At 46.9% G+C, this 25422-nt stretch overlaps 1 protein-coding gene and 1 long non-coding RNA gene across 10 annotated transcripts; one reads left to right on the top strand and one right to left on the bottom strand.

Annotated features, from left to right (window-relative positions):
- The first annotated feature begins 1413 nt into the window (after positions 1-1413).
- On the top strand, positions 1414-12724 carry Vsx1 (visual system homeobox 1). 9 transcript variants are annotated; one of them, XM_087654506.1, is made up of 8 exons: positions 1545-1740; positions 1867-2115; positions 2727-2832; positions 2935-4765; positions 7136-7214; positions 7484-7607; positions 8577-8754; positions 9932-12724. In XM_087654506.1, the coding sequence occupies exons 4-8, from the start codon at positions 4330-4332 to the stop codon at positions 10222-10224; spliced, it is 1110 nt and encodes a 369-aa protein (XP_087510632.1). In that variant the 5' UTR covers positions 1545-1740; positions 1867-2115; positions 2727-2832; positions 2935-4329; the 3' UTR covers positions 10225-12724.
- A 3443-nt stretch (positions 12725-16167) lies between these two features.
- On the bottom strand, positions 16168-19272 carry LOC102547396 (uncharacterized). Its single transcript, XR_015684706.1, has 3 exons — positions 19159-19272; positions 16793-17294; positions 16168-16714 (listed from the first exon to the last, which is right to left on the bottom strand). It is a non-coding gene; the product is annotated as an uncharacterized LOC102547396 (long non-coding RNA).
- Positions 19273-25422: the final 6150 nt, after the last annotated feature.

Here is a 25422-nt window from a genome sequence, read left to right as displayed (position 1 = left end):
CTTAGGCACAGATAACTCCAAACAGGGATATCACTGAAAGCAAAGCCCATGCAGAGTGGGTGATGACGCATGAAGGCTTATTCACCTTAAAAATCTTGCATCTCTCTGAACTTCCTGCTCCCTGTGAGTTTTATGAACTTCCTGTGCCTTTTAATTTTCCTCACTTTTAATTCAGAGGAAACAGCTGTAGAACACAGGCACTACCAGCTCAGCACTGGTCCTTGTTCCAGCACAGGCATACTGGGGAGAGGTGGGCTGGAGGGGGGACACTGAATCCAGTTCCTGTTGGGCTCTCAGCACTTTCCTAACATGCCTGTAAAATAGAGACAGGCTCCAAGAGTGTGTTCCAGGCTGGAGACAAATCTGAAAATTCTTGTTGGGGAGATGGTACTGTGCTGTGAGCTCCACCATGAAGGAGAGGGATGCCCAGGTGTGGATGCTCAGTCAGGCATTCTGGGAGATATCAATCTGAAGATAACTTCAGGGAACACAGTGAGAAAGCAAGACAGGATAGGAAGTACTTGAAGGTGGGGTCCCTAGATACAAAGCTGAAGACAGTGTCTGAGTGCAGACTTATGGGAGGGTAGGCTCTCAGGACAGAGGGACGTCAGAGAAGCAGGAGAAGGAGCCATGCGAAGTTGCCATTGCCTCATCCATGAATGGGGAGGGATCGGAAACAGACATTACAATTGTCCTCCTTGAAACAAGTGTGTGGCCTCAGTCACACTCCTAGTAGATCAGTGCTGAGACTTTGTGTTGTGGGCTTAAGGAATTTCTGTCTTCACAAGAAAGATTTCCTGGACAGAGGCAGGATAAAAAGTTAGTAGTCCATGTTTACCTCAGGATCTGGGTCTGGCCTAGTGCAAGGGTCCAAGGATGGATTCTTAGTGGGACACCAGCCATCTGGGAAGGAGAAAGCCGTGTGGAATGTGGTCATTACTGAATACTGGAAACTCCTACTAGGGTCTTGCAGAGACAGTGCACGGCCCATGTCTGTGGTAGAATGGAGGATGTATAATCAACTTCTGTTGTTCTGTGATCCAGGGCTTCTCAGAACCTGCTAATTCTTGTCATACATGGCTAGTTGGCAAGGTGGACTAAGAGTCAAGAGAATCCCAAGGGAAAAGATATGAAGCTGAGGGGCGGGGCCAGGAGTAAGTTAGGCAGGCTGACCAAGGAAAGGGCAGGGGCAGGGAAAACCGCTCTCCTACAACTTTGGTTTTGTTTGATTGGTTTTGTTTTGAAATAGGTTTTTACCCTGTAGTGCAGGTGACCTGTTGACTTCCAATGAGTAGTGATTTTCCTGTCTCAGTATCCCAAGTATGGCAATTACAGGCATGAGCCAAAATGCAGGGCTCTAACAACATTTCACGAGGGCAGAGAAGCAGATATGAGCGTCCCGTGTGCTATCCCACTCCTGCTGTATCTGAAACGCTGAACAGCAGCCAGGCCAGCAGCGGTTCTGAAAGTTGAAGAGCAGTGTCTGGACTAGCCCCAGTTAGGAAAGCCCCAGCCTGGTTCTGTGAACCTAAACTGGGCAAACTGGAGAAGCAGTGACTTGCCACATCCGTAGTTGGCAACAGAGAGGGGCTGGAAACCTTCCCTGAAAATAACGAGAGGAGAAACTTTGATTAGTTAAATCCCAGATAATCCTGGATGATGAAGACAGATCTGGACTCCTTAACGGATTTAGGGTCTGCCCATGGTGAGAAGAGGCCAAGAGGAGTCCATACTACCAAAGTAGGTGCAAACTTCCCAGCCCGTCTTTATCCGCCTGGGGGTGGGGGTGGGGGTGGGGAGACATACAGTGTGGGTGGGTTCAGTGGTAGATCCATCTCTAGTGCCCCCTGTCTCCTAAACTACTAGAGGTGTTCAAGGACACTGAGTAAAGCACTGTCCCCATCTCTTGCTCCTTGGTCTCCATCCCTTGGTGCCAGTATTGGACTTGTGACATCAGTTGGGTGCAGTGGCCTTAGTAGGAAGAGGACCATGACAGCCAATCAGTCCCCACAGAGGGACTCCTTCTTCTATGTGGGTTCAGGACTCCTTGGCTTCTGAGCCATCTCGAAGGCCCCATGAGAGAATTCTTCAATATCACTTGCCTTTGCCAGAAAGGTACGCAAAGATCCAGCCCTCCTAGTAGAGTCCCTGCAGACCCCCACCATCTTGCCAGTTGGGCAGCAGGCAGCAGTGGGGTGCCTCTGTTCAGAAATAGCAGGACCCCTTAAACCCTTAGCACCCTAGCCCAGCTCCTTCCTCAGCTGGTCTCTGCCTCACTTTCCCCATTTTTCTTTCCTTGTTCCATGAGACACATTGGTTTGTTTGAGTAACCTCTCATCAGCAAAATGGGTTTATTTGGTAAGGTCTTCTTCCTCAGGCTGTTCTGGGCTGTCCCCAGTGGATGAAGTAGGCTGTTTCTCCCATCCCCAACCGTTTGGTTGCTTTGTATCTCCAGCATCTACCTGGGGTGTGGGGAGTCTGTCATCTGGGTAACCTTCCACCTCCTGAGGTAGAATCTAGGAGAGAGCAGCTCTAAGATCTGGACCTCAGCCGCAGTCCCGTGGCAAGGTCTCTGTAGCCTCTCCTATTTGAGATGACCCGGGTTGAGTCACCAACTCAGGCTCCTGAGCATCTTTCTTAGCTGCAAGCCTAAGTTTGGATTCATGAAGGCTCACAGCTGCTAATTGGCACGGCTCTATATCTCTGACACCTTCCCCTAACTCTAGAGGTGAATTTTGAGCAACATTCCTGGCAGAGCTGAAAAGGATTTCTCCCCACCCATCCATCCACCCCTCTGGTGCGCGACTGAACAGACAATTATCCTGAAGGAAAGTTACTGGTTTGCTAATCCGGGAGAACAGCTTGGAGGGGAGATTTGGGTCTTCTTTTAATAATGGAAGTTAATGCGCAGCCTCTTGTTATTGTCTTCCTTAGAGCCCCTTGCTTAATCCTCAGGCTTAGCGTTGGCGCCCTCAAACAGCGAGGACAGCAAGGGAGACTCACTGTGCAGGGCTCTGACCCGGCTCCAGGTGGAGGAAGCCCAGCCATACATATCTCCGTGGGTCCCCTGAAGCTCTGCTGTCTGTCTGCCTGGTTTGGAAGCCCGGCCATTTTGAGAAGTACAAGAGAGCAGGGCCCCAAGAGAGGGTGGGCACCTGGGCTGGCGGTTGAGACAAGAGGGCTCGCCCATGTTTGTTCATATTTGTTTGTTTGCTTGTTTATATGCAGTGATGTATGTCTTTGTGAGGGTGCCAGATCCCCTGGCCCTGGAGTCACAGACAGTTGTGAGCTGCCCTGTGGCTCCCCTGCAAGAGCAGTCAGTGCTCTTAACCATTGAGCCATTTCTCCAGCTGCCACCTACCTGTTTTAATTAGCTCCAATTTCAACAAATATGGAGTTCCTAAGTGCCAGGCAGGTTATCTTTGACTAATCATAAATCCTAACAGAAATTTGTTAGTCTCAGTGAGTAGTCCCAATAGACGGGCCTGTTTATTCCACCTCCCCGACTCCATTTAGGATTGCTGAATTAAATACGGTATACCGTTACACTAAAACAATACCCACCGCTTACATGAAATTAATTTTTCACTGGGCTGTGTATATTTCTGTTAAACCTGTCCAAGGTTTTAGTCCTCCTAGTCCACACCTACCTCTCCTTTCTCCTGCCCCTTTGCAGCACCAAGTGAATTTGGGAATAGATTGCACTCTATGGCCGAGCCCTTAAAGATCTAGTGATGGAAGGGCCTTTGGCTGGAGGGAGAATGGCCGGCGGTGGGTTAAACACAGAGTGCTAACTTTTCTTCAGGGATTTTCAGACTGGGTGCAGGAGTTGAAGAGACTGGCGGGTGTGGTTTGGGTGGTAGTGGGGTCGGGAGTGTGTGCTTGGGAACCCTCCCTAGATCTTACAGGAGTTGGGACTGTGAGGTTTTTGAAGGCCAGGGGTGTCCAGAAGAGAGACCCACTAAGGATGTGGAACTTGTGGGTTTCACAGGAGAGGGGAGAAAATACAACCCTTGTTGCTCACTTTTCCTCTCAGTCCAGAGAATAGGGGTGGGGTTGCGGGGTAAGGGACAGCTGGAGAGAGAAAAGAGGTGACTAGGAGGACCGCCGCTGAGAGGGCAACAGCTCAGGGGAGGGGAGCTGATGGCATCTGAACCTCGCTGGTGGGCGCTTGAATGCGTCTGCTCCCTGCTGATTGGCGCCTTCAAGGCCGTCTAGGTCTCACGGACAGCTTCTCCAGCATAAAAGGGGTCGCCTGAACTGGCATCCTCCGCACAGGTGGCCAGAAAGGACTCAATTCCCCGCTGCTGGCCTAGAGGGCTGAGAAGCATGACGGGCCGGGATGGGCTTTTGGATGGGCGTTCCAGGAGTAGAGCCCTGGCGCCAGGCTGTACCCCCACCGGCTCTCGCCTTCGAAGCTTCGCCATCAACGACCTGCTGGGATTGGAGGCAGACCTGCCGACTCCAGCGGAGCCTGGGCTAAGATCCAACTGTGAAGCTCCAGCGGAGGCAACAGGGCCAGGACCGGGGCCGGGACTCTGCGGCTCCTGCCCTGCTCGCGGAGCTCTCCCGCTGGGCCTGGGCCTCCTCTGCGGCTTCGGGGCACAGCCCCCTTCCGCGACCGCCGCTCGCGCACGCTGCCTACTGCTCGCCGATCTGCGGCTTCTGCCGCCTGCAGGACCCGAGCCTGCTGTCGCCCAGAGCCCGGTCCACCCGCCGCCTGCGCTCGGCAGCCAGCAGCGCAGTGAGAACATCTCCACGTCGGGTAATTTAGTCAATGCTTCCCGCCTCCAATCCTCAAAAGGTCCAGAAGCACCTAGGTAACGCTTGGTTGCCCTCTGAGACATCCCAAATCTCCGGGCTGCTGGGATCCCAGAGGGATCTCGGACCCAAGAGACCCCTGTACATCCTGCGGGTTTCCAAACCGCAGCCTCTGCTTCCAAGCCCCATTCCTGCGGGTTGGGACAGTCACCAAAGGTTCGTTCTGATGGATCTAGTGATCAGACCCGCGGGCCCCTTTCTCTGAGCACTTAGTACCAGTTTTGGGGTGGCGAATAATCGGGAGGACTGGTGTCTGTCTCGTATCGACAGAACTGACTGGTAGTTTGAGAGGGCTGGTGGTAAGCTGAACTCTTGGCCTCTCCTGGTGCTGAGAAGGAAGTTCTGGGTCTCTAGCTTCTCTTTCTCTCTTTATCGTCTTCTACCCAATACCAACAGGCGGGAGAAGCCATTCTCTCATTCTGTTGTAGTTAGAGTTCGGTTCGGAGTTCATCTATTTTTCTACGGGAGGAGGGAATCTTAGCGTGTTGTGGGGGAAAGAAAAGGAAGCAAGACCTTCTTTCTACGGTGGGGCAAAAAACTGAGAGTCTGGGGATGCGAGCTCATAGAGACTTATGCAAAAAAAAAAACAAAAAACAACCCAAAACAACAAAAACAAACAAAACCACAGACCCAGTGAAACTGTCCTGCAGAACACGGGCTTGGACAGAAGAGTGGATGGAGCTTGTAGCTGGCAGAGGTCTGGCCAGGGTCTTGGGGCTCTCAGCAGGGAACCGACTGCCTCTCTGTAGGGTGAGATGAAATCCTCAATTTGATGTGCTGTTAAAACCCAAAAAGCTATCTTCATAGGGTGCTTCTTTCTTTTCCGTATATTAATAAGAATAAAGGCAAAATGCAAGTAAAATTTATTCCGCGAGGGCATTTCCTGCAGAAACAGCATCACGTGACTGGCGAGAAATCCTGTCACTTTAAAAGAAAGAAGGAAACGGTTGATATTAATTTAAATACTAGATTGTAAATTCAATATGTGCAAATCTTATCATTTCCATGAATCAATATAAAACTATTTTACTCTGGGGGATATTAAGTCTTCCAGACTCACAGAATGTTTCGTATCTGCCGCAAGTCTCGGTGGCCATTTCTCATGTTCTTCTTCACCCCGAGTATCCATTGACTCGGGACACTCCAAAGCACAACCTAGAATATTATAATCCAAATATGCCGTTTCAGGGTGATATCACTGATATAGAAACAAAATTGGTAATTATTTCGTTACTTTTGTCTTTACTCAAATAAAAAAATGGTTGGGCAATTCTACTTTCTATTTTTGACTTTTTTTCTTTTATAGGACTTTTTAAATTTACATTTCATCAATGAGTCTGGCAATAGTTTAGCCTCTAGCTTTCCTTACCCTGAGATCTTTTGGTATGTTGACTATGGGTAGATAGCCTCACAGTTGAATGGTATCGTTTTCAGGGGAATGTATGCACAAGCTTCCTGGGCTATGTCTCTAAGACACGTGTGCATCAGGGCAGGGTGGACTTTGACAAAGGTTTGATGTCACAAACCCTGCTTGTCTGAAACGTCCACGTGGACATTGAGTGGAGGAGGGAGGCAGCTGGAACGGGGTGATCTGTGGAACTCTGGTTAGAAAAGACAGTTAGTAGCCTAGTAGCATTGGCTTTACAGAATATGACATTTGGATCCCAACTTCATCACAGCAACTTGACCTGTGTGATCTGGCAGGGCAATAATACCAGCTACCCTTGTCTTTTTATTTTATTTATGAAAAATAATTGAAAGCACATAGTCAGTGTCTAGAATGTGGGAATTGCTGTCTTTGGTTGTGCATATCGCTAAGTATATTTTCCTTTTCTGGCCAATAGGGCTTTTATATAATTGTAAAGTCATTTTTCATCACTAATTAATTTTTTATTTACTTTACATCCGGATCACAGACCCCCTCCCAGTCTCATTTTTACAACCCCCCCCATTACCCACTTTCCTTCTCCGAGAAGGGAAAGCCACCTTGGGTACGAGTCTACCAAGAGACATCCAGGTTCTGCAAGACTAAGAGCACCCGCTCACACTGAGGCCAAACCAGGCAGTCCAGTTAAGGGAAGGGGATTCAATGTCAGGCAACAGAGTCAGAGACAACCCCCTCTCCCTGGTCCAGTTGTCAGGGGACCCACATGAAGATCAAGCTGCGTACCTACTACAAATGTGTGAGCCTAGGTCTAGCCCCTACATGCTACTAAGTACATTGTTAGTAAACACAGCATTAACCTTCACATTAAAATGCCAAAAATAGAGCAAAAATTTCACATTTCAGAGAGTCATCTTCTTGTGCCAACAGATGGGGACAGTCCATCTGAAGAAAAGAATGACCCGAAGATGTCCCTTACCCTGGGCAAGAGGAAGAAGCGGAGACACAGGTATGGGTCCAGGCTGTCCCTCTGCCTGTGTTTCCTCAGATGGACACAGTCCTATTGTCTGTGAGAACAGCTTCTGAGAGTGTACAGAAGGCTCAGCAGTCTACTACTGGTGGGCAGTAACAGCCACACGTGTCCATTTTCAAAGATGACCTGCATTTCTCAGGAGGCTACAGGGAAACCTGTGCAACTTTAAGGGTGTGATTTTGTGCATTTGTAAATGGGTTTTTATCTCTCTGGCATATTTCATGTGTGTTTCTGGCCCTGTACAGGACGGTTTTCACTGCCCATCAACTAGAAGAACTGGAGAAGGCGTTTGGCGAGGCCCACTACCCTGATGTGTATGCTCGGGAGATGCTGGCTGTGAAAACAGAGCTCCCGGAAGACCGGATACAGGTGTCTGGTGTCCTTCCTTTCTCAGAGACCCTGCACAGAAGCTGCCAGTCACACAGGGAACAACCCATGGCCTCAGAACAGCTCAGTGTGGTCCTCTTCAGTTTAGAACAGAGAGTGATCCAATTAAAGGCGTTAAAGGGCTGCCTCTTTTTCTGCTATCATCTTCAACCGACCCTCAGATTTACACAATTGTGGGACAGCAAGATGGCCCTGCCACCAACACTTAGACCAACACTAAGTTGGATCTCTGGTACCCACTTGGTAGGAGAGCGCTAATTCATGCAAATTGTTCTCTGACACATGTGTGCGGCGGGATACCGACTTCTACACTCGTGCACACAAAACTAATGAAGATGTCACAATGAAAATGTTATTTTAAAAAAACTCACACAATTAGATGTTATACTAGAGACCGCATGAAGGTATATTAGTTAAACTGTTTGTCGCTCATCTTCAGTTCTTAAAGACATCAGCGTATATAGCCCGAGTTGCACTGTGCTGTCTCTATGTCATATGTCTTATCCACCGGGAAAGTTTTCTTGCACTGGTAGATACGCTCATTGGAAAAGTTGCCAGTGATTCACTGCTCTAAGTTTCAGGATATCTTGTCGTACTGTTTAGATTAATGTGCTTTTCTATTAGGGAAATAGCAGCAATCAATTAATCTAAGAGTTGTGAACTTTCTAATCAGAAAACCCAGGAAACACTGTAGGAAACCCTGTACACACTGCAGGAAAGGGTCCCTTCATTCTTTGTCTTGGCTTCCTAACTCCTTAGAAAACATCAACGGAAGTGGCTCCAACCTTATGTCCACAATGCTGAGTCCTTGTTGGTTTGGAGGGCTGTTGTCATGCTGGCCTGTGGCCAAGGGGTGGGGAATGCTCCCTTTGTAGACCCAGAGTCTAGGAACCCATGGGCTTCTCTAGGCACTCCTTTGAGCCTCTCCGTCTCCCCTCTGCCTCTAACCAGGTCTGGTTCCAGAACCGGAGGGCCAAGTGGCGGAAGCGAGAGAAGCGCTGGGGTGGCAGCAGTGTGATGGCTGAGTACGGGCTCTACGGAGCCATGGTGCGTCACTGCATTCCGTTGCCGGACTCCGTGCTCAACTCTGCAGACAGCCTGCAGGGCTCCTGTGCACCCTGGCTTCTGGGTAAGTGGTGGCTGAGAGCAAGACCAAAGAGGTGAGTCGTGTTCTCACCACCGATATGGTGGTCTCAGGTTTAGGCCCAGTCTGGACTCTTCTTTTTCTTTAATTATGAGCCTTCATTTTCTCTCGAAACTATGGAGGTAATGTGTGGGGAAATCCCTTTAGGCCATTCACATTGTACCCATGTATCCACAACTTGTAAGTGGACAGATAAACTTGTATCTTGTTTGATACATGTTATCAAAGCAGTGAATGCTATTAGAAAGTGTGGGAGCTATATGGTTTAGAGTGCGGGTTAAAAGGGCCACGCAGAGCAGGGAGAATCTAGGTCATTCCATTCTGTCTGCAGTGCTGAAGCAGTAGGTCAAGTCCTGGTCCTGATTTAACAAACATGCCCTAGAGAGTGCTTCTGTTGAAGAGGTCAAGTGCTTTCCGAGCTCTTACCCCTTTCTGTGCTGCTTGGGTTCAGAGTTTGCAAGCATGGGTTACAAGATCATTATTATGAGTAAATTAGTTAGGTGGATCATAGTGGGATTTTAGGCTGGGAAAGTTCAATAGTTTTTCTGCCAGGTGCTGGGCTGAGAACCGGAGATAGCGTGGTTAATATAGTCTGAACTTTGCCTAAGGACCATAGAGATTAGAGAGAAGCGGAGGTGGGTAGACAGCCAAGCCTGGTTCTCTGAAATCACACAAATAAGGGTGCTTGCTGGCATTCATGGGACCTCAATAATACTCAAGCAAGTGTTGAGCAGGAATCGTTCTGTCCTCTAAACGAGCGTCAAGTCACAGCATCACCCCACAAAGCATGTTGAAGGAGTGACTGCTGACAGAACTTTTCAAACTCTAATGCCGGGAGTTAGCTTCCTGGCTGCTCTCCTCTAGGCCCCAGAGGAACACTGAGAAAGAAAATTTTAGACGGACTGAAAGAACAGTGACAAGGAAGGAATGTACTTAATTGCTGAATTTGAAAATATTTTTGAGTCTGGTGTGGTGCCCATGCCTTTGATCTGTCTGAGTAATCGGGAGGCCGAGGCAGAGGAAGGCAGATTACTGTGCATTTGAGGTGAGCCTGGTGTTCATAGCAAGATCCAGGACAGTCAGGACAATATAGAAAAACCCTGTCTTAAAACAAAACAAAACAAAAATTTTACTGTTGTTGTTTTTCCTTTTTGTTTTCCAGGGATGCATAAAAAGTCTACAGAGATGAGGAAACCTGAAAGTGAAGAGAAGTTGGCAGGACTCTGGGAGTTGGACCATCTCAGAAAGGGTGCTAAGAAGGATGAGGATGGACCTGAGAGGGGACCAGGCAAAGCGAGCCTGAACCCTGAGGGCAGCTTGGAAGATGTGGCCATTGACCTGTCCAGCTCTTCCAGGCAGGAGACTAAGAAAATGCCCTCAGGGTCCAGTACTCAGGGATGTACCCACGCCCCAGGGCCGCAGGTGCTCCAGCCCCCACAGGTGGGAGCCTCATGAGACTCACAGATTGCGCCCCCAAAAGTTGGAAAAAACGTGTATTTCTCAGGAGTACTTTTCAGGAGGCAGGTCCAAGACAAACACCTTCAGTTTGATTTTCTTCCTGAAACGATCTGGATAAAAAGGCAACACTACAACGCTGAATATATAACGACTTAGGGAAAGTCCCACTTAATTCTAGAGTGGAGAACATCCATGCAACCTCTCAAGCTAGTCAACTTGGTTTTCTTTCATTTTTCTTTTGTAGAATTTGGACATGGAAGATTTGAAGTTCAACGATAATTTTAGGGATAGAGTATGATGAGGCTCAGTTAATAGCACACGTGAAGGCCTGGATTTAATACCCAGCACCGTGGAAAACAGATGTAGTAGCTCACACCTGTAATCCCAGCACTCAGGGGGTGGAGACAAGAGGTCCGACATTCAAGAGCATCCCAGTTTGGGGGGGGGAGATTATTACTACATGGCATTAATTAAAATGTAGTTGAATCATTAAATGGCTGGTCTGACCTCCTCACACTAAGTTAGAATAGTTGCTTTGTTGAAACAGGGTCTTGCTGTGCAGCCCAGGCTAGCCTCATTTTCATGATCTCCTGCTTCAGCCTCCCCAGTGCTGGGTTACAGGTGTGAAAATAATTGTTTTACATTCCTAGGAGAAGCCTCTAAACAGAGGAATGAATGAATGAATGAATGAATGAATGAACGCTATACTACAGTTCCTTGAGCTGGGTCTAGAACATCCCCATCTTTGTGATAGGTGGTAATTTTGTGTTCTCAGTCACTTGATAGGCCTTGAATATTCAATGTATAAACAGCAAAGAAAGCCATATGCCTCTCCTCCTCTGAAGTCACCCGGAGTTGTGTTTAAGCAATTGTTAAATGTCTGCAGACTGTCTGAAGGTCGGACCCAACTTATTGTTTTTTGTTTTTTGTTTTTTTGTTTTGTTTTTTTTTTGAGTTTATGTTTGAAAGCACTTTAGTGAATTGGATTCATGAATGTTTTCTTTCCAGTATTTCCTTTCCCATTTATTTATTATTTAAAAAATAAATGTGTGTTGTGTCTGGCGCAAAGCTACTTACTGGCCGCTCAATAGACTCTCCCTTCATGTCCCTTTTAAGTCTGGAAACGTGCAGAGCACGATGTCTTTCAGGCTGCAGGACTCAGCGCAGGGTCTATGTAGTGTCTGGAGCAGGAGCCCTGGCTGAGCCAGCTTTTGGAGCTCAGAGTCTGAAGAAGCGTTGTCAGTTTTATGCAGCTTCCTCTGCAGGTTATCTCAGGAACACATCAGGTTGGGCTGCCCCCACCTCCACCCCCAGTCTCTCTAGATAAGAAAATGGGCAGTCTCTTCCTTTAGTCTGTTTTTATCCCATGCTAGTTCTGTAGTGTTACACTCTATATTAGTGAAGTATTAACCCTGTGAGATGATGGCGAAATGTTACTAAGGGAGAGAAACCCTTGCGGGGAAAGATACAAGGAGAAATAAAGATGTTTAAAGTACACTGAAAATGAAATAAATAACATTCGACAACTGGTTCTGAATAGTCATGTGAACCATGGACAAAAGTCTCTGAAATGTTATAAGGAAAAAGGAGATATCAAAAATGGTATGAGACATATGTCACTTGTGCCGCTGGGTCTTCATGTGGGACTTCTAAAGTGGGAGCAGGGGCTGTGTCTGATCTCAGTGCCTCCCTTCGCCTCCCTCTCCCCTAACTGCACCTAGTCTCACTGCAGCTTGACATGCCGAGGCTGACTGATACCCATGTGAGGTTTCCCCTTTTCTGAGGAGAAGGGTAGTGGGGGAGGGATGGATGATAGGGAGGGGAGGGGAAAGAGAAGAACTGGGGGAAAGGGAGAAGCTTCGATCAGGAGATAAAGTAAATAAATAACTTAATAATTGAAAAATGGCATGAGAGAAGAGGAAAACCATATATTTGAATGTATACATTCCTATGTGTATATATGTATCAATAGTTTTCTTTTTTCCTTGACACAGACTTTTGCTATGATCCCTCTGCCTCAACTTCCTCAGTAGCTGGACCACAGTTATGTGTCATTGTGATCCCCCAGCTAAAGCTAGGTTAAATGTGTAAGAAAAACACTAGAGCCCAGTGTGGTGGTATCTGGAGGCTGGGCCAGAGGATCTCAGGTTCTAGGTTAGCCTTTGCTACAGAGTGAGGCTTTTTTGTTTTTTTTTTTTTGTTTTTTTTTTTTTTTTGGTTCTTTTTTTCGGAGCTGGGGACTGAACCCAGGGCCTTGCGCTTCCTAGGCAAGCGCTCTACCACTGAGCTAAATCCCCAACCCCTGTTTTTTTTTTTTTTTTTTTTAAACCCAAGACAGGGTCTCACTATATAGCTCTGGCTGGCTTAGAACTCAAAACGTACCAGGCAGGCCTCTGCTTTGCCTCTGCTTCTTAAGTGCTGAGATTAAAGGCCTGGCCATGAGATCTTGTTTAAAAAAAATAACAAATAAAAATAAAGTCACTATTTGCAACTAAAATGACCAATATGTTTATTAATTTGTTTTAAAACTCATAAAAAAAAAGGGGGGCTGGGGAGCAGGTGGCTAAGAACACTCATTGCTCTGGCAGGGGACTGGGGTCATACTCAGCACTCACGTGCAAGCTGGAACTCCAGTTGTGGGCGACACAATGTCCTCTTTCAGGTTTTGTGGGAATTAGGAATGTGAATTACACAGACGTGTATGCAGAACGAATACCCCCATACATAAATAAAATAAAATAACAACAAAATTCAAACCCATACCGCTTTTATTAGGGAAAAATCTACATACGGTACATTTTCTGAGGAAACGCACGCTACTAACATCAAGTCAGCAAAAGTGCGAAATATTAAGATCATTAAGCAAGGACTCCATAAAACACTGTCTGTGGGTCGATGGTTCAGCCACTGCAAATTCTTAAAAGTTAAACAAAACATTTTAAAGGTATGGAAATTGCTCTTGTACACAGAAAAATAAAGTAGAAAGATTTCTAACACATCATCATAACTCTAGAACCCCCAAAAGTTAACACAATGCACCTTCCGGCTCTATTTAGCTCCATAAATGGAAATGTGAAATTTGCACATAATTATCAATATTTACAGCCCAACAGGATACAGAATACAGAATATAGACATGTTCTTTGCATGCAGGTCTACTCCAAGCACACAAAAGTATTTTGATATTATATATAACCTGGTAATGCTAAGGTATTTTAATGTTATGAAGGAAATTGGTTATACATTTATTAGTATCTCAAACTATAAGATAAGTTTGTATTGATATTGAAAATACTAAACAGGAGCTGGTGAAATTGCTTAATGAATAAAATGTTGGCTGTGCAAGCATGAGGTCTGGAGTTTGGGTCCCCAAAGTCCATGTAAATGCTAGGTAGGCGGGGTTGGAGATTTAGCTCAGTGGTAGAGCGCTTGCCTAGCAAGCTCAAGGCCCTGGGTTCGGTCCTCAGCTCCGGAAAAAAAAGTGCTAGGTAGGCATGGGGGTCTGCCTGTCATCTGGCACTTAGGAGGCCAAAACGGGATCCCCAGGGCAAGCTGGCTTGTTAGAGTAGCCATAATTGGTGAGCTGTAACTTCAGTGAGAGGCTCTGCCTCAGAAAATAAGTGGGAAGCAATAGACAAAGATGCCCAACATTAATTTTAGGTCTGTGCATACACACACATACATACATGCATGGGAACCCTCCTTACAGGTGCACCCACACACGTGTGAGCGCATAGACACAAACTCACACCACACATGTACATAGGTACCCACAGAGGAAAAGCACTCCATAAATTACTCAGCTCGTAACCAGGTGTGATGGTGCACGGTGATATATCTGACAGCCAGGAGGATGATGGAGAAGGATTGGGAGCTCAAGGGTGGCTTCTCACAGGAACAAAAAAAGTAACTGACACAGTGTCCTTGTAGACCTGGCATATATCCTCCCACATGGCTCAGTCCCTTCTAGATGACTTACCACATCTAACATGGTGTACCTGCCAGGTGAATGGCTGCAGGGTGTGTTATTTAGGAAACAAGGGAGAACAAATGCATGTTCACTTACCTATATTCTGATTTATGGTTGAGTGGATCAATCTATGGATAGGGAACAAAATGGTATGGAGAAAGAAGGCAGACCACAAATAAAAAAAGCAGGGAGGGCTGTAGAGGTGGCTCAGAGGTTAAGAGCACTGACTGCTCTTCCAGAGGTCTTGAGTTCAATTCCCAGCAACCACATGGTGGCTCACAACCATCTGTAATGGGATGCTCTTCTGGTGTGTCTGAAGACAGTGACAGTGTACACACATGCATAAAATAAATAAATCTTAAAAAAAAAGACAGGGAGGAGGAGAACTTACCCAATCAAGCTGAAAAGCCCACTAATTTCTAAATAAAATCAAGAGACTGTGGTGAGTCTCATGTAAGCCAAAGTGTCGAAAGTCTTCATGGGTTTGTCTCTCACCCTTATACCTTTAATCTACCTGAAAGTGTTTTCCTCTGAGCCAAAATGTTGAGGCCCAGTTTCATTTTCCCCTCTATAGACAATAAAAAATTGTCCCAGTGTCCCATCAGACAGCCACCTTCCCCATTCTCATCCAGCTATTGTGAAATGTTCTTCCTGTTCTCCAACTTAAATGTCTGCTCTCTGAGGCTCTTACTACTGGCTGATTCTATAAGAGTGCCCAGACTGCTGCATATCCTGTTCTGGTGGGGGATCAGTTAAGGGTGGGTTTTGTATGTCCCCCAAAGGCCATGCATAAAAGCTCCTGCCAGCCAGTGGCACATTGGGAAGTGACAGAGACTTTGAGAGGCAGGGTCCGGTGGAAGGGACTTAGGTCACTGGAATTGTGTCCTTGAAGGGCTATTAGGTTCCTGACCTTCCTTTCTTCCCAACCACTATGAATTGGCCAAGCTCCGTGGCACTGTACTCAGGCTCAGCACCGGGAGGCTAGCAACTCTGCAGTGAAAACTTTGAATTCTAGGTCAAATTAAACCCTTCCCATATGTTGATGGACTCAGGGTTTTTTTGTTTTGTTTTGTTTTTGTCATTGTGATAAGCTGGCTAAGAGGCTAACGGGATCACCTTTAGGAGAACCCTTGAACGCTGCTGAAGTTAGGTCACTGGAGAACTCCGAGGTTTTATCCTGCTCTCAGATTACCTATGGCTTTTCTTTATGGGTTCCTGAAACGCTTAAGGTTCTACAGATTCAGGCTGGAGATCCTGAGCCTTCCGGTTTCCTTACTTTAGTTCCCACCTTTGTTACTTTGTTGACAGAACAGAAAACCATACTTCTGACAAACAGGCAGAACAATCTGGTCTGGAGGGCAGCTCCTCTCAAGTGCCTTAGCCTTGGCTGAAGAAACAGATATCCTCAGGTTTCTATGGGGTTTACTGGTTTCAAGCTAACAAGTTTCATGTAGGGGAAAAGACTTTAGAACCCCGTTTATCACAAATGGCACACTGGTGCCACCTACTGGCAGGTCTAGTAAATGTGCATCTACTCTGACTCGGTGTCCATTGTAAAGCCATATATTTTTGCATTAGAGAATTTTTCTGTACTTTTCTATCCAGCCCTCCCAGTCGCCCTCAACACCACCAGCCTTGTTTTCTCTCTGATCTCTGATCTCCACACAAGCTTTGAAATGTCTTGGTTTCCAAGTGCGGTCCATCACCCTTCGAAGATTTTGTTTGGCTTTATATCGACATTTCAGGATTTCTCTTTCATTCCCTTCCAACAAAGACTCTCTACTCTTTGTTGGAATGGAGAAAGTGAGTTTCTTGCTAGCACTGACCTCTCTCTCCCAACTGCAGACAAAATGTGATTGCTGCTTCACACCCTGCTGTCAGCTTTCCCTGCTGTGATGGACCTTGCCCTCAAACTGAGCCAAAAACAAACCTTTTTCTTTTCTTTTTTTTCTTTTCCTTTTTCTATTTTTACAGGCATTGACCACAGTAACAAGAAAAGATCTACCAGTGGTCATTTCAAGAACCAGATAGTGTTTGTTATCCAGAGTTACTGTGTTGTGCAGTGGATCTATTGTTACCATAGCAACAACAAAGCTAGGTTGTTGTAAGTGATGGTTTTCAATGTATTTAACCTGCTTGAGTCCATGATTTTTGAAGTCCTTCATTGATAGCAGAAATTTTGCAGCTTTCAACCTCTCTGTGTTCTCTTTTCTAGAAACTCTAAATGTGTGTGTGTGTGTGTGTGTGTGTGTGTGTGTCCATCCCACATTCTGTCTCTGTGTCCTCTTTTCCAAAGTTTGTATCTTTTTGACTCTGCTATATATTATAATTTGATGGGGGGGGGTTATTTAGCTCAAAGTTATTACTAGGATAGAGTTAGAATATGTCCCTTAATCCTATTTTATATTTTCTACCTTATTATCCTTATTTGCTCTTTCCCCATTACACCTACTCTTTCGTTGTTGTTGTTGCTATCGCTGTTTTTTTTTTTTTTTGTTTGTTTTTGTTTTTCCGGAGCTGGGGATCGAACCCAGGGCCTTGCACTTCCTAGGCAAGTGCTCTACCACTGAGCTAAATCCCCAGCCCCGCTATTGCTGTTTTGAGGCAGGAACTTACTGTGTGTCTCTGGCTAGCCTGGAACTTGATATGTAGACCCGGCTGAGCTCAAACTCACAGAGATCTGTCCGCTTCTGTTTCCGCCCCTCACATGTTAGGATTAAAGGTGTGGGCACCATATCTGGCCACTCTTAGGTTTTCTTGTTCGAGCCTCGCTGTGAACTCCGGCTGGGCTTCAGCTCCCAGACTTAAACGGTCCTTCGGTCTCAGCGTCCTGAACAGACGGCTCTGCTTCGCTGTTGTTTGTTTGTTGTTCCTGTTTACAAACTTTGCTCCAATCCTTTCACTGCATGCACTTTCACCTACAAACATGTTTCTGCCACCATCGCTAGGTGCGAGGTAGTCACACCACACCTTCATCTAGAAAAGGCCTTTGGTGCACTTCTTCTCCACGACTTTCAGCCAAAAGCCTGAAGGTTTCCCTGAGTGTTCTGCTGCTTATCTGGGTCCTTCTCAAGCCACTTGCAACTTCTGCACACAACTTTTAAAAAGAAAAAAAAAGACTTATTTATTTATGTGTGTGAGTGTACTACCTGCATGTACCTGCATGTACCTGAACCCCAGAAAAGGGTATCAGGCCCCATTATAGATGACTGTGAGTCACCGTGTGGTTGCTGGGAATTGAACTCAGGACCTCTGGAAGGCCATGCAATGCTCTTAACCACTGAGCCACCTCTCCAGCACCATCTATCTGAACCTGGAGCTACACTTGTTTTCTTTCTTTCCACTGTACTTACCTGCCACCTGCTGGGGGCTTTTCCTTCAGTTTCTTTTTAATCGTGGCATTCATGTGTCCTAACTTATCATATTTTAAAAGTAAATATAATTGTTCATTCATAAATGAAATCTACTTATTAACTAATTAAATTTCATATGCTCAGTTGATCATATATATTAACTATGTGCCTTGAACATTAAAAAAACAGATCTCTCCTGAAGGAAAGACCATCCAGAGACTGCCACACCTGGGGAACCATCCCATATACAGTCTCTAAACCCAGATTCTATTGCAGATGCTAAGAAGTGCAAGCTGGCAGGAGACTGACAGACCTGTCTCCTGAGAGGCTCTGCCAGAGCCTGACAAATACAGAGGTGGATGCTCACAGCCAACCATTGGACTGAGAATGGGGTCCCCATTGGAGGAGTTAAAGAAAGGACTGAAGTAGCTGAAGGGGCTTGCAACCCCATAGGAAGAACAACACCAATCAACCAGACCCCCCAGAGCTCCCAGGGACTAAACCACCAATCAAAGAGTACACATGGGGGGGACCCATGGCTCCAGCCGCATATGTAGCAGAGGATGGCATTGTCAGGCATCAATGGGAGGGGAGGCCCTTGTTCCTGTGAAGGCTCAGTGCACCAGTGTAGGGGAATGCCAGGGCAGGGAGGCAGGAGAGAGTGGGTGGGTGGTGGGTGGGAGAGCACCCTCACAGAAGCAGGGGGAGGAGGGATGGGATGGGGGACTCTGGAGGGGGAACCTGGAAAGGAGATAACATTTGAAATGTAAATAAAGGGGGCTGGAGAGATGGCTCAGAGGTTAAGAGCACTGTCTGCTCTTCCAGAGGTCCTGAGTTCAATTCCCAGCAACCACATGGTGGCTCACAACCATCTATAATCAGGTCTGGTGCCCTCTTCTGGCCTGCAGGCACATACATGTAGGCAGAAAGCTATATGATGTATACATAATAAATAAATAAATGTTTAAAAAAAAAAGAAATGTAAATAAAGAAAATATCCAATATAAAACAAAACAAAACAACAACAAAAATCTGGTCTCTCATCTGTTTATCCAGAGTCAGAATCCTTGAGGTTAGAACTATTAAACTACTTCTTCTGGTCATCCTGTATTCATGAATTATTTTGAGACTGTCCTCAGGGTGTGAAGTATTGAAGCAGTTTTCCTGGCCTGGACTTCTTTCAATGGTGGCATCCTTTAAGGAATGTCTTGCGTTCTAGTTGATTTGTCCTGGGGCAGGCCTACTCAGGACAGAAATAGCTTTGAAGGTCAGGGTAGACTTTTACCACCTGGTGGCTTTGTCGGTCAGTTGTACAATTCCTTGGGGGTCTGTAAATGTTGACACTGCTTAGAGCCTGATCAGCAAACACACATCCTCAGGTCCTCAGGGCTGGGCCATGTTTAATTGCTGTCTGGAGCTGCCCAGAAAACCAGCAGGTACTTTCTGCCTCAGCCTTGCCTGTGGCCTGTTTACAAGTCACACCTGCCCATAAATCTTCCTACTTGCATCTTGGCTGAGAGGTTGGGTAGCCCACAATTGCTGAGACTGTAGCCAGATGTGGTGATGGCAGTTGTAGTTGGCCTTTAGGCTTGGGGGCAGGACACTGACCTGATAGCTCAGATCTGCCAAAATTCCATTCCTTTTCTTTTGTGGTCTCTTGTCATAGAGGAGCCCAGGAACCTTGGTACTTGCTGCAAAAACAAATCTTCAAGAAGAGTCTACCTGACAGGATGAACGGTATAGTTGGTTCAAGATCACTTGGGGGACAGGTGGTGGAATGGGGTACAGTAGATGTTGGAACATTTAACTTAGAGAAAAAAATGGATGGATCCAGGCTTCTGTATAAGGACATCCCCAGGACATCCCCAGGACAAAACTGTGAAGGTCTTGAGTGAGAGTAGGAACAGGATTTGTGGAAACATTCAGGTCCTCAGAAAAGGGGCACGGTGTTTTAAGATTGATGTGGGACTATAGTGAGCTAATGGGTTCCCATGCACAAGTGTAGCTCAATGAAGGTGTATGTGCTTAGCATATATAATGCCCAGGGTTACACCCCCCAGCATTAACAATGTTAGCATGCTTTGGTGTTAGCCAGTTTGCGTGAGCATATGACTGGAGCTAACTGGGACTGATCCACCTCATGCAATTCTCTCAGAGCACCCTGGAGCAGAAGTGCATGAAGATGGAGGAATTCAGGGCCCCTGGGGAAGCATCACTCTGTCAACCTCCTGAAGTTGGTCCTGACTTTCACCTCCTGCCCACTTCTCCTCTTGTTGCTCAAGCTCTCTTGCCTTGTGTGTATCTATGTTTTTGGGCTAATCCTGCAGAGTGTTAACAGCTCATATGCATCCACAGTGTTATCCACAGCACCCAGAACGCTGGCCTCTGGTTCTCTCCTTCCCTTGACCCTTTTCAATGCTGTCCAGGACTCCCTGCTTCAGTTTTGCTTTGCATTCTTATGATCTGAACAGGCATCATGACCTTATGAGTGCAAGGTCTTTGCCTGGTGGATGCCCCTCAGCTCTGGCAGTGGATACAGGATGCCCCCGTAGATCTCCTGTAAGTGACAACTGAAAGAAGTGTGGGATGCGGGAGTGGTGGATGAATAAGATGGGAGGAGATACAGGTACAGGAAGCAGGAGTTTTCGAGGTTCTTTAGAGGCCCCTGACTCGACAGTGAAAGGATTTGGTGACTCCATGCTAGGCCCTAATAATGGAAGAGGGTCCTAAAAAAATCCACTTCCAACCAAATTAGTTTACTATTTATTTAGTTTCTCATGGTGCTGGAATCCAGGGCATTTTGGGCCAGGCAAGTGACCCACTACTGGGCTATATATCCTTAGCCCGAGATTGTTTCTTATATTATATAAATGTCATAGAAGGCCATTCTTTTTGACTGGGCACAGTAGACAAACTAAAAACCCGAGGAACTGGAAGGATGGCTCAGTCTATAGAGTGTTTGCTTCACAAGCACAAAGACATTAGTTTGGTTTCTAGAACCCCTAAAAATGCCAAGTATTGTGGTGTGTACTGTATGTGTTTGTAATGTCAGGGCTTGGGAGATAGAGACGGGAAAATTCCTTGGGCTTGCTGGCCAGCCAGTCTACCCTAATCCATAAATTCCAGGCCAATGAAGGACTGTATCTCAAAGGAGGTGGCTGCTGCTGCTAAAGATAACAAAAGTTATCCTCGGGGCCTGGACACACAGACTTGTACATATATGCATAACTCACACATGTGAGTGCACATGTGCACAGCCCCAAACCTAGACACAAATAGCTTTGATGGAGTTATTCACGCTAAAGCCCACATCGCAAAGATGAAACTGGGTTGCCGATCTCATCTTCAGAGGAACAGAGACAGAGCAACCCTGTGTCCCACCCCGGGCCGTTCTCAGTGGAGCTGGTGATGAAGCTTCTCCATCCACCCTCCCAGAACAGGGAGCTGGAGGGGCTCGGGCTGAGACGCTGTGGCTTACCCATTGTTCTCTATTCCTGTCTTTATAAGAAAAGTGATTTTGAAATGAGAATCCGCCCTTTGACCACTCTCTGCTTTCTTCAGTTCTTCTCTGTCAACACAACACACTGTCTCTGCCTCGCCTGCTGGACACCCAGTATACCTCATGGGATGGCAGACCACGGATTGAAAGTAAAGCCAGTTGAGATATTTGAATGGTTGTGATATTTTTTCTTTTTTCACCTCTTTTTATGATGTGAGATGGGAGCTATGAAAGCCAAGAGAAATGAGTGGTAGAGGTGTGCACCCCTGGAAATTGCCCAATAAGCCCTGGAAGCCCAGGGTTACCAATGACCCCTGCCTCGTTCCTGGCCCTGGGCATTTGTTGCCCCCAGGCAGAGCGAGAGCAAGTGCATCGAGCTTCAGGGCTTGGAGGCTCATGAACTGCTAGCACCAGTGCTGAGATGAAAGACAAGCACCAGGCTCCCTTCCTGCCGCCTGCACCCTGCAGCCTGTACCCTGAGGTTTCCAGCCCAGGGTCCTACTGACTTCAAATCCAGGCTGCAAAAGGGAAAATGTGTGGCCATCATGGTCCGGATGACCCATGTTCTCAGAACTGAGAGCTCCAGGATAACGACTTGTGGACACAGGGCTGGGTAAGGCTCACCCTTCCAATTTCAGAGGGACACCTTAACCTTAGGCTGTGACACTCTGCAGGAAGGGCCCTATATGGGATTCTGCCCAGTCTGGCTGATTCTGCTTTATGTGCACATCCAATCTGAAGAGGAAACAGGAACTGGGTGGTCTTTATTTGGAAACAGAGGCAAAGGGAGAGTTGTAGCCTGGAGTTACAGTGCATGGTAAGCATGTAGAAGGCCTTGGGTTTAATTCTTAGTGGAAAATTAGAGGGGGTGGGGTGAAAATACATTTCTTAGACAGCAAAGATGATCGGAAGGTGCACTCCCCACCCATCCCATGGCACGCATAGAGACTCCTCTGTACTGCCTTGTTCACTTGTTTTCACAAACATCTACTGTGCATGCACTATGTGCCAGGAAGGTTCTAGGTGTTGGAGACACAATCCCAAACACAGGAATTGGCATCTTCCCCCATCCCAAGACTTCCCAGCTTTCAAGAAGAGAGAGAAGTATACAAAAAGCTTATATACGTGTGCTATAGAGAACAGTGAAGTCAGACGTTGGGCATGGGTGTGAGCGCTGAGGGGATGAGTCCATGAGGGTGACAGAAAAGAGCTGTGGGCAAAAGGAGTCCAAGAGGTCTGAAGGAAATGGAGAGAGGAGGTCTACGTGGCTCTCTCTAGGACAAAGTGATCCAAGCAAGAGAAGTAGTCCATGCGAAGTCCAGAGGCAGGAGAGTGCCTGGTGTTTGGAGGCCAGGAGGCCAGTGTGGCTGCTGACTGAGAAAGTGGGGTTGGAGAAAACACATCCTGGAGGCGGGCCTGGATCAGGTAGACCCTTCCTCTTCCTCTTGGACCCCTCCCTTCCCCTTTCTCTTTTTCTTTTGGAGGCAAGGTCTTGATGCGTCGTCTGACAGCTAGCAAGGGATCCTCCTGCTTCGGATTTCCAAGTAGCTCGGACTATAAGCATACACCTCTGTTCCTGACAGTACTTGACTGTACATATGTGGCTTCTGGGGATGTGATCAACGCAGTTTGTGAAGCACAAAGCCTGTAATGGGGCTCAGCAGTCTGGAAGATGTGTGCAATGTAAAGTCCATGGACAGCTCTTCCCTTGTGAAGGATGAGCCTTAGGGGTTAGGGTACTTGGGAAGAATGGAACGGAGGAAACACTGGCTTGTTCTGAGTGCAGACAGACCTCATCTGATCTCTGTTTTCTTTTCCTACCCTACTTTTCTTTCTTACTTTTTCTCCCTGATGCTGGGGATGGAACCCAGGGCCTCGAGCATGCAGCTGTACCACTGAGCCACGGCTGCGGACAGCTGTAGCCCTTAACCTTGACTTTTAAAGAAGCTGCATGGTCTGATTAGGCCATAGAAGAAAAGGATGGACCCAATTACACGCCCGTTGAATAATTTTTTTAAAAGCCGAGTGTGGTTCAGATGGGGGATGAGTGGCAGCAGGAAGGGGAGGGGTATTATTCTGAAGATCATCCTGGGGCACTTGCTGATAGGTTGCTAGTATCATGTGTGAGAGAAGAGTCTAGAATGACAAGGACATGTGCCCCTTGAACAGTGAGAAAATATATTCTCTTTGTCTAATCTGGAAGGCCAGTGTTTGGGAAAGAGGTTTCAGGATGTGACAGCTTGAGAGGTTGAGTAGACATTTGAGTAGGCGCTGAGATGCACTCAGTTGGTAGAGTATTTGCCTAGAATGCTTGAAACCATAGGTTCGGTTCCCAACACCCCATATACAAAGTATGGTGACATTTCTGTGTGATACACAAGAAGTGCAGGGAGGGGGGAGGATTAGAAGTTCAAGGTCATTCAAGTCTGAGGCTGGTGCTTCTTCAGAAAACCAAAACTTAAACCTAGTGTTTGAATATGAAACTGGAGGAAAGGTTCCGGTTACAGGTTCCAGCTTGAAAGTCAGAGGATGAATGCTAACCCTTGTCTCCAGGGACCTGGAGGGAAACGTCTGAGAGAACTGACGCTCTAGCACTTTGAAGGCAAGAAGAGAAACACAACCCATGCAGGGGATGAGATGTAGGAACTGGTAAAGGGAGGGCCTCACGTTTTAGGAGCAGTTCTTGTGCCAGCTAGCTACGGCTGAGCGATAAAGTTAAGACTATTTGAAACTTCTTCCAACCTTGCAAATCGCTAGGAAGATCTTCTGTGCCAAGGGCAAGGCTCCCATACCTGGTATAGAGCATCCAGGGTTGGATGCACCTCTGTCCAGGGCTGTTCCTGGTTATGGGCTGGTGCAACTCATTCTGTCTGTGTGCTCATTGTCTCCAGAAGGCAGGACCAACTCCTTCACACCATGGCATCATGGGAAACAACCAACCAAAAAAGCAGCAGCTCTCAGGCTTCCCTCAACATAGCCTCGGCATTTAGCCAAAGACTGTGCAAGCATCACGTCTTCCAGGTCCTCTGGGATAAAGCTAGGAGGTCAACCCAGACATGAGGGGAGGAAGGCTGGATCCTCATTCTCTTTTAGAGGGTTATGTGTGCTGGCACTAGAACTCAGGGCCTGTGCATGCCAGGCAGGTGTTTTGTCTCTGAGCCACACCCTCAGCTCGGCAGCCACACCTTCAGCTCAGCCTCCTTGTGTTGATGGAGCAGGAAATTCCAAGTACACGCTAGAGGAGGAAGTGTTGATGGGCATCTCTCAGACCTGCTAGCCAAGCCTGCTCTTTCTCTTATAACTTTATATGTTCGACGAAAAGAGGGCTCTGAAGGTAATAGTTGGGGGTGCTGGGTGCTAGGCTTCCTCTTCCACTAGACAGCCATGTGCTCTTCTATAAGTCTCTTTTCATTAGTTCGGTTGCTTCCTTATTTATTCTAGCACTATGTAACCTTTTGTTTTATGTTGTTTTGTTTCTGGCCCTAGCCAAGCTTTGGGTTTGGTTTGGTTTCTTAAGGTGGAGACTAGCAATGCTGTTCAGGCTACTCTCAAACTCATCGTCTGTCTCCAGGGTGTGACTTTTGCCTCAGACTCCTGAATAGCTAGAGGCACCTAGAGGTGCACCACTGTGCCCGACCTACCTAACTTTTAAATTACTGACGGTGCTTGGCTGAGGGCGGGGCATATGACCTTGCTTGCTGTTGTCACCGCCTTTTTAGCCCTTCCTCCTCAGCGGCTCACCCACAGTATCCCTACCTATCTGCAACTGCCACAGCCAACAGGAAAAAGTCTTTTGCCAGCCCAAAGAACTCCACAAACCAGTTTTCCAAAAATCCCCGACCTCTAGTGTTTATTTTTCATTACGTATTCACTTCTTAAGTACTTGGTAGAGACACGTTTCCTTTTACTCCTGATTATTCAATAACAAAAAACGTCAACTTCTTGACGGCGCTGGAGCTCATGGTCAACCAGGCCAGATGTGCTGTGGACATTGATTTATTCTTTAACCATAGCTTCCCTGCCCCGGCAGAGGTTAGCAGCTGGGTAACAAAAATATTGTTACGGGACTCAGGCCTTCACAGCAGCACCTCCTTCCCTGTTTGAAGGCCTCCGGGCTTGTTCAACAGCCCTTTAGCCCTCCACAGGGGAGTTATGTGTCCGTGGCATGGTTGTACAGGCCCGCACCATTGGGACAGGGCTTAACTTTCAGAAGCCCTTTAATCTCTAAGGAGGAAAGCTTTGACTTCAATCTATGGAATGCTGAACCAACGGCGGTTCATCCACAGCATCTGTGAGCTTCGCTCTTATGACCACTTAGCCGCGTTCCCAATCTATTTATCCTATCTCAGAGTGCTGCCTGCATCCCAGGTCCG

The sequence above is a fragment of the Rattus norvegicus genome, chromosome 3, assembly GCF_021556685.1.
Source record: "Rattus norvegicus strain SHRSP/BbbUtx chromosome 3, alternate assembly SHRSP_T2T, whole genome shotgun sequence".
NCBI classification, from domain to species: Eukaryota; Metazoa; Chordata; class Mammalia; order Rodentia; family Muridae; genus Rattus; species Rattus norvegicus.
The sequence above is the reverse complement of the archived record's forward strand: the minus strand, read 5'-3'. Positions and strand labels throughout refer to the sequence as shown.

Coding starts and splice junctions, on each gene's coding strand:
- Vsx1 (XM_087654510.1), top strand. CDS start 4,330: ATGACGGGCCGGGATGGGCTTTTGGATGGGCGTTCCAGGAGTAGAGCC. Junction 7,608..8,576: donor TCCCGGAAGACCGGATACAG/GTGTCTGGTGTC, acceptor GCCTCTAACCAG/GTCTGGTTCCAGAACCGGAG. Junction 8,755..9,931: donor CTGTGCACCCTGGCTTCTGG/GTAAGTGGTGGC, acceptor TTTGTTTTCCAG/GGATGCATAAAAAGTCTACA.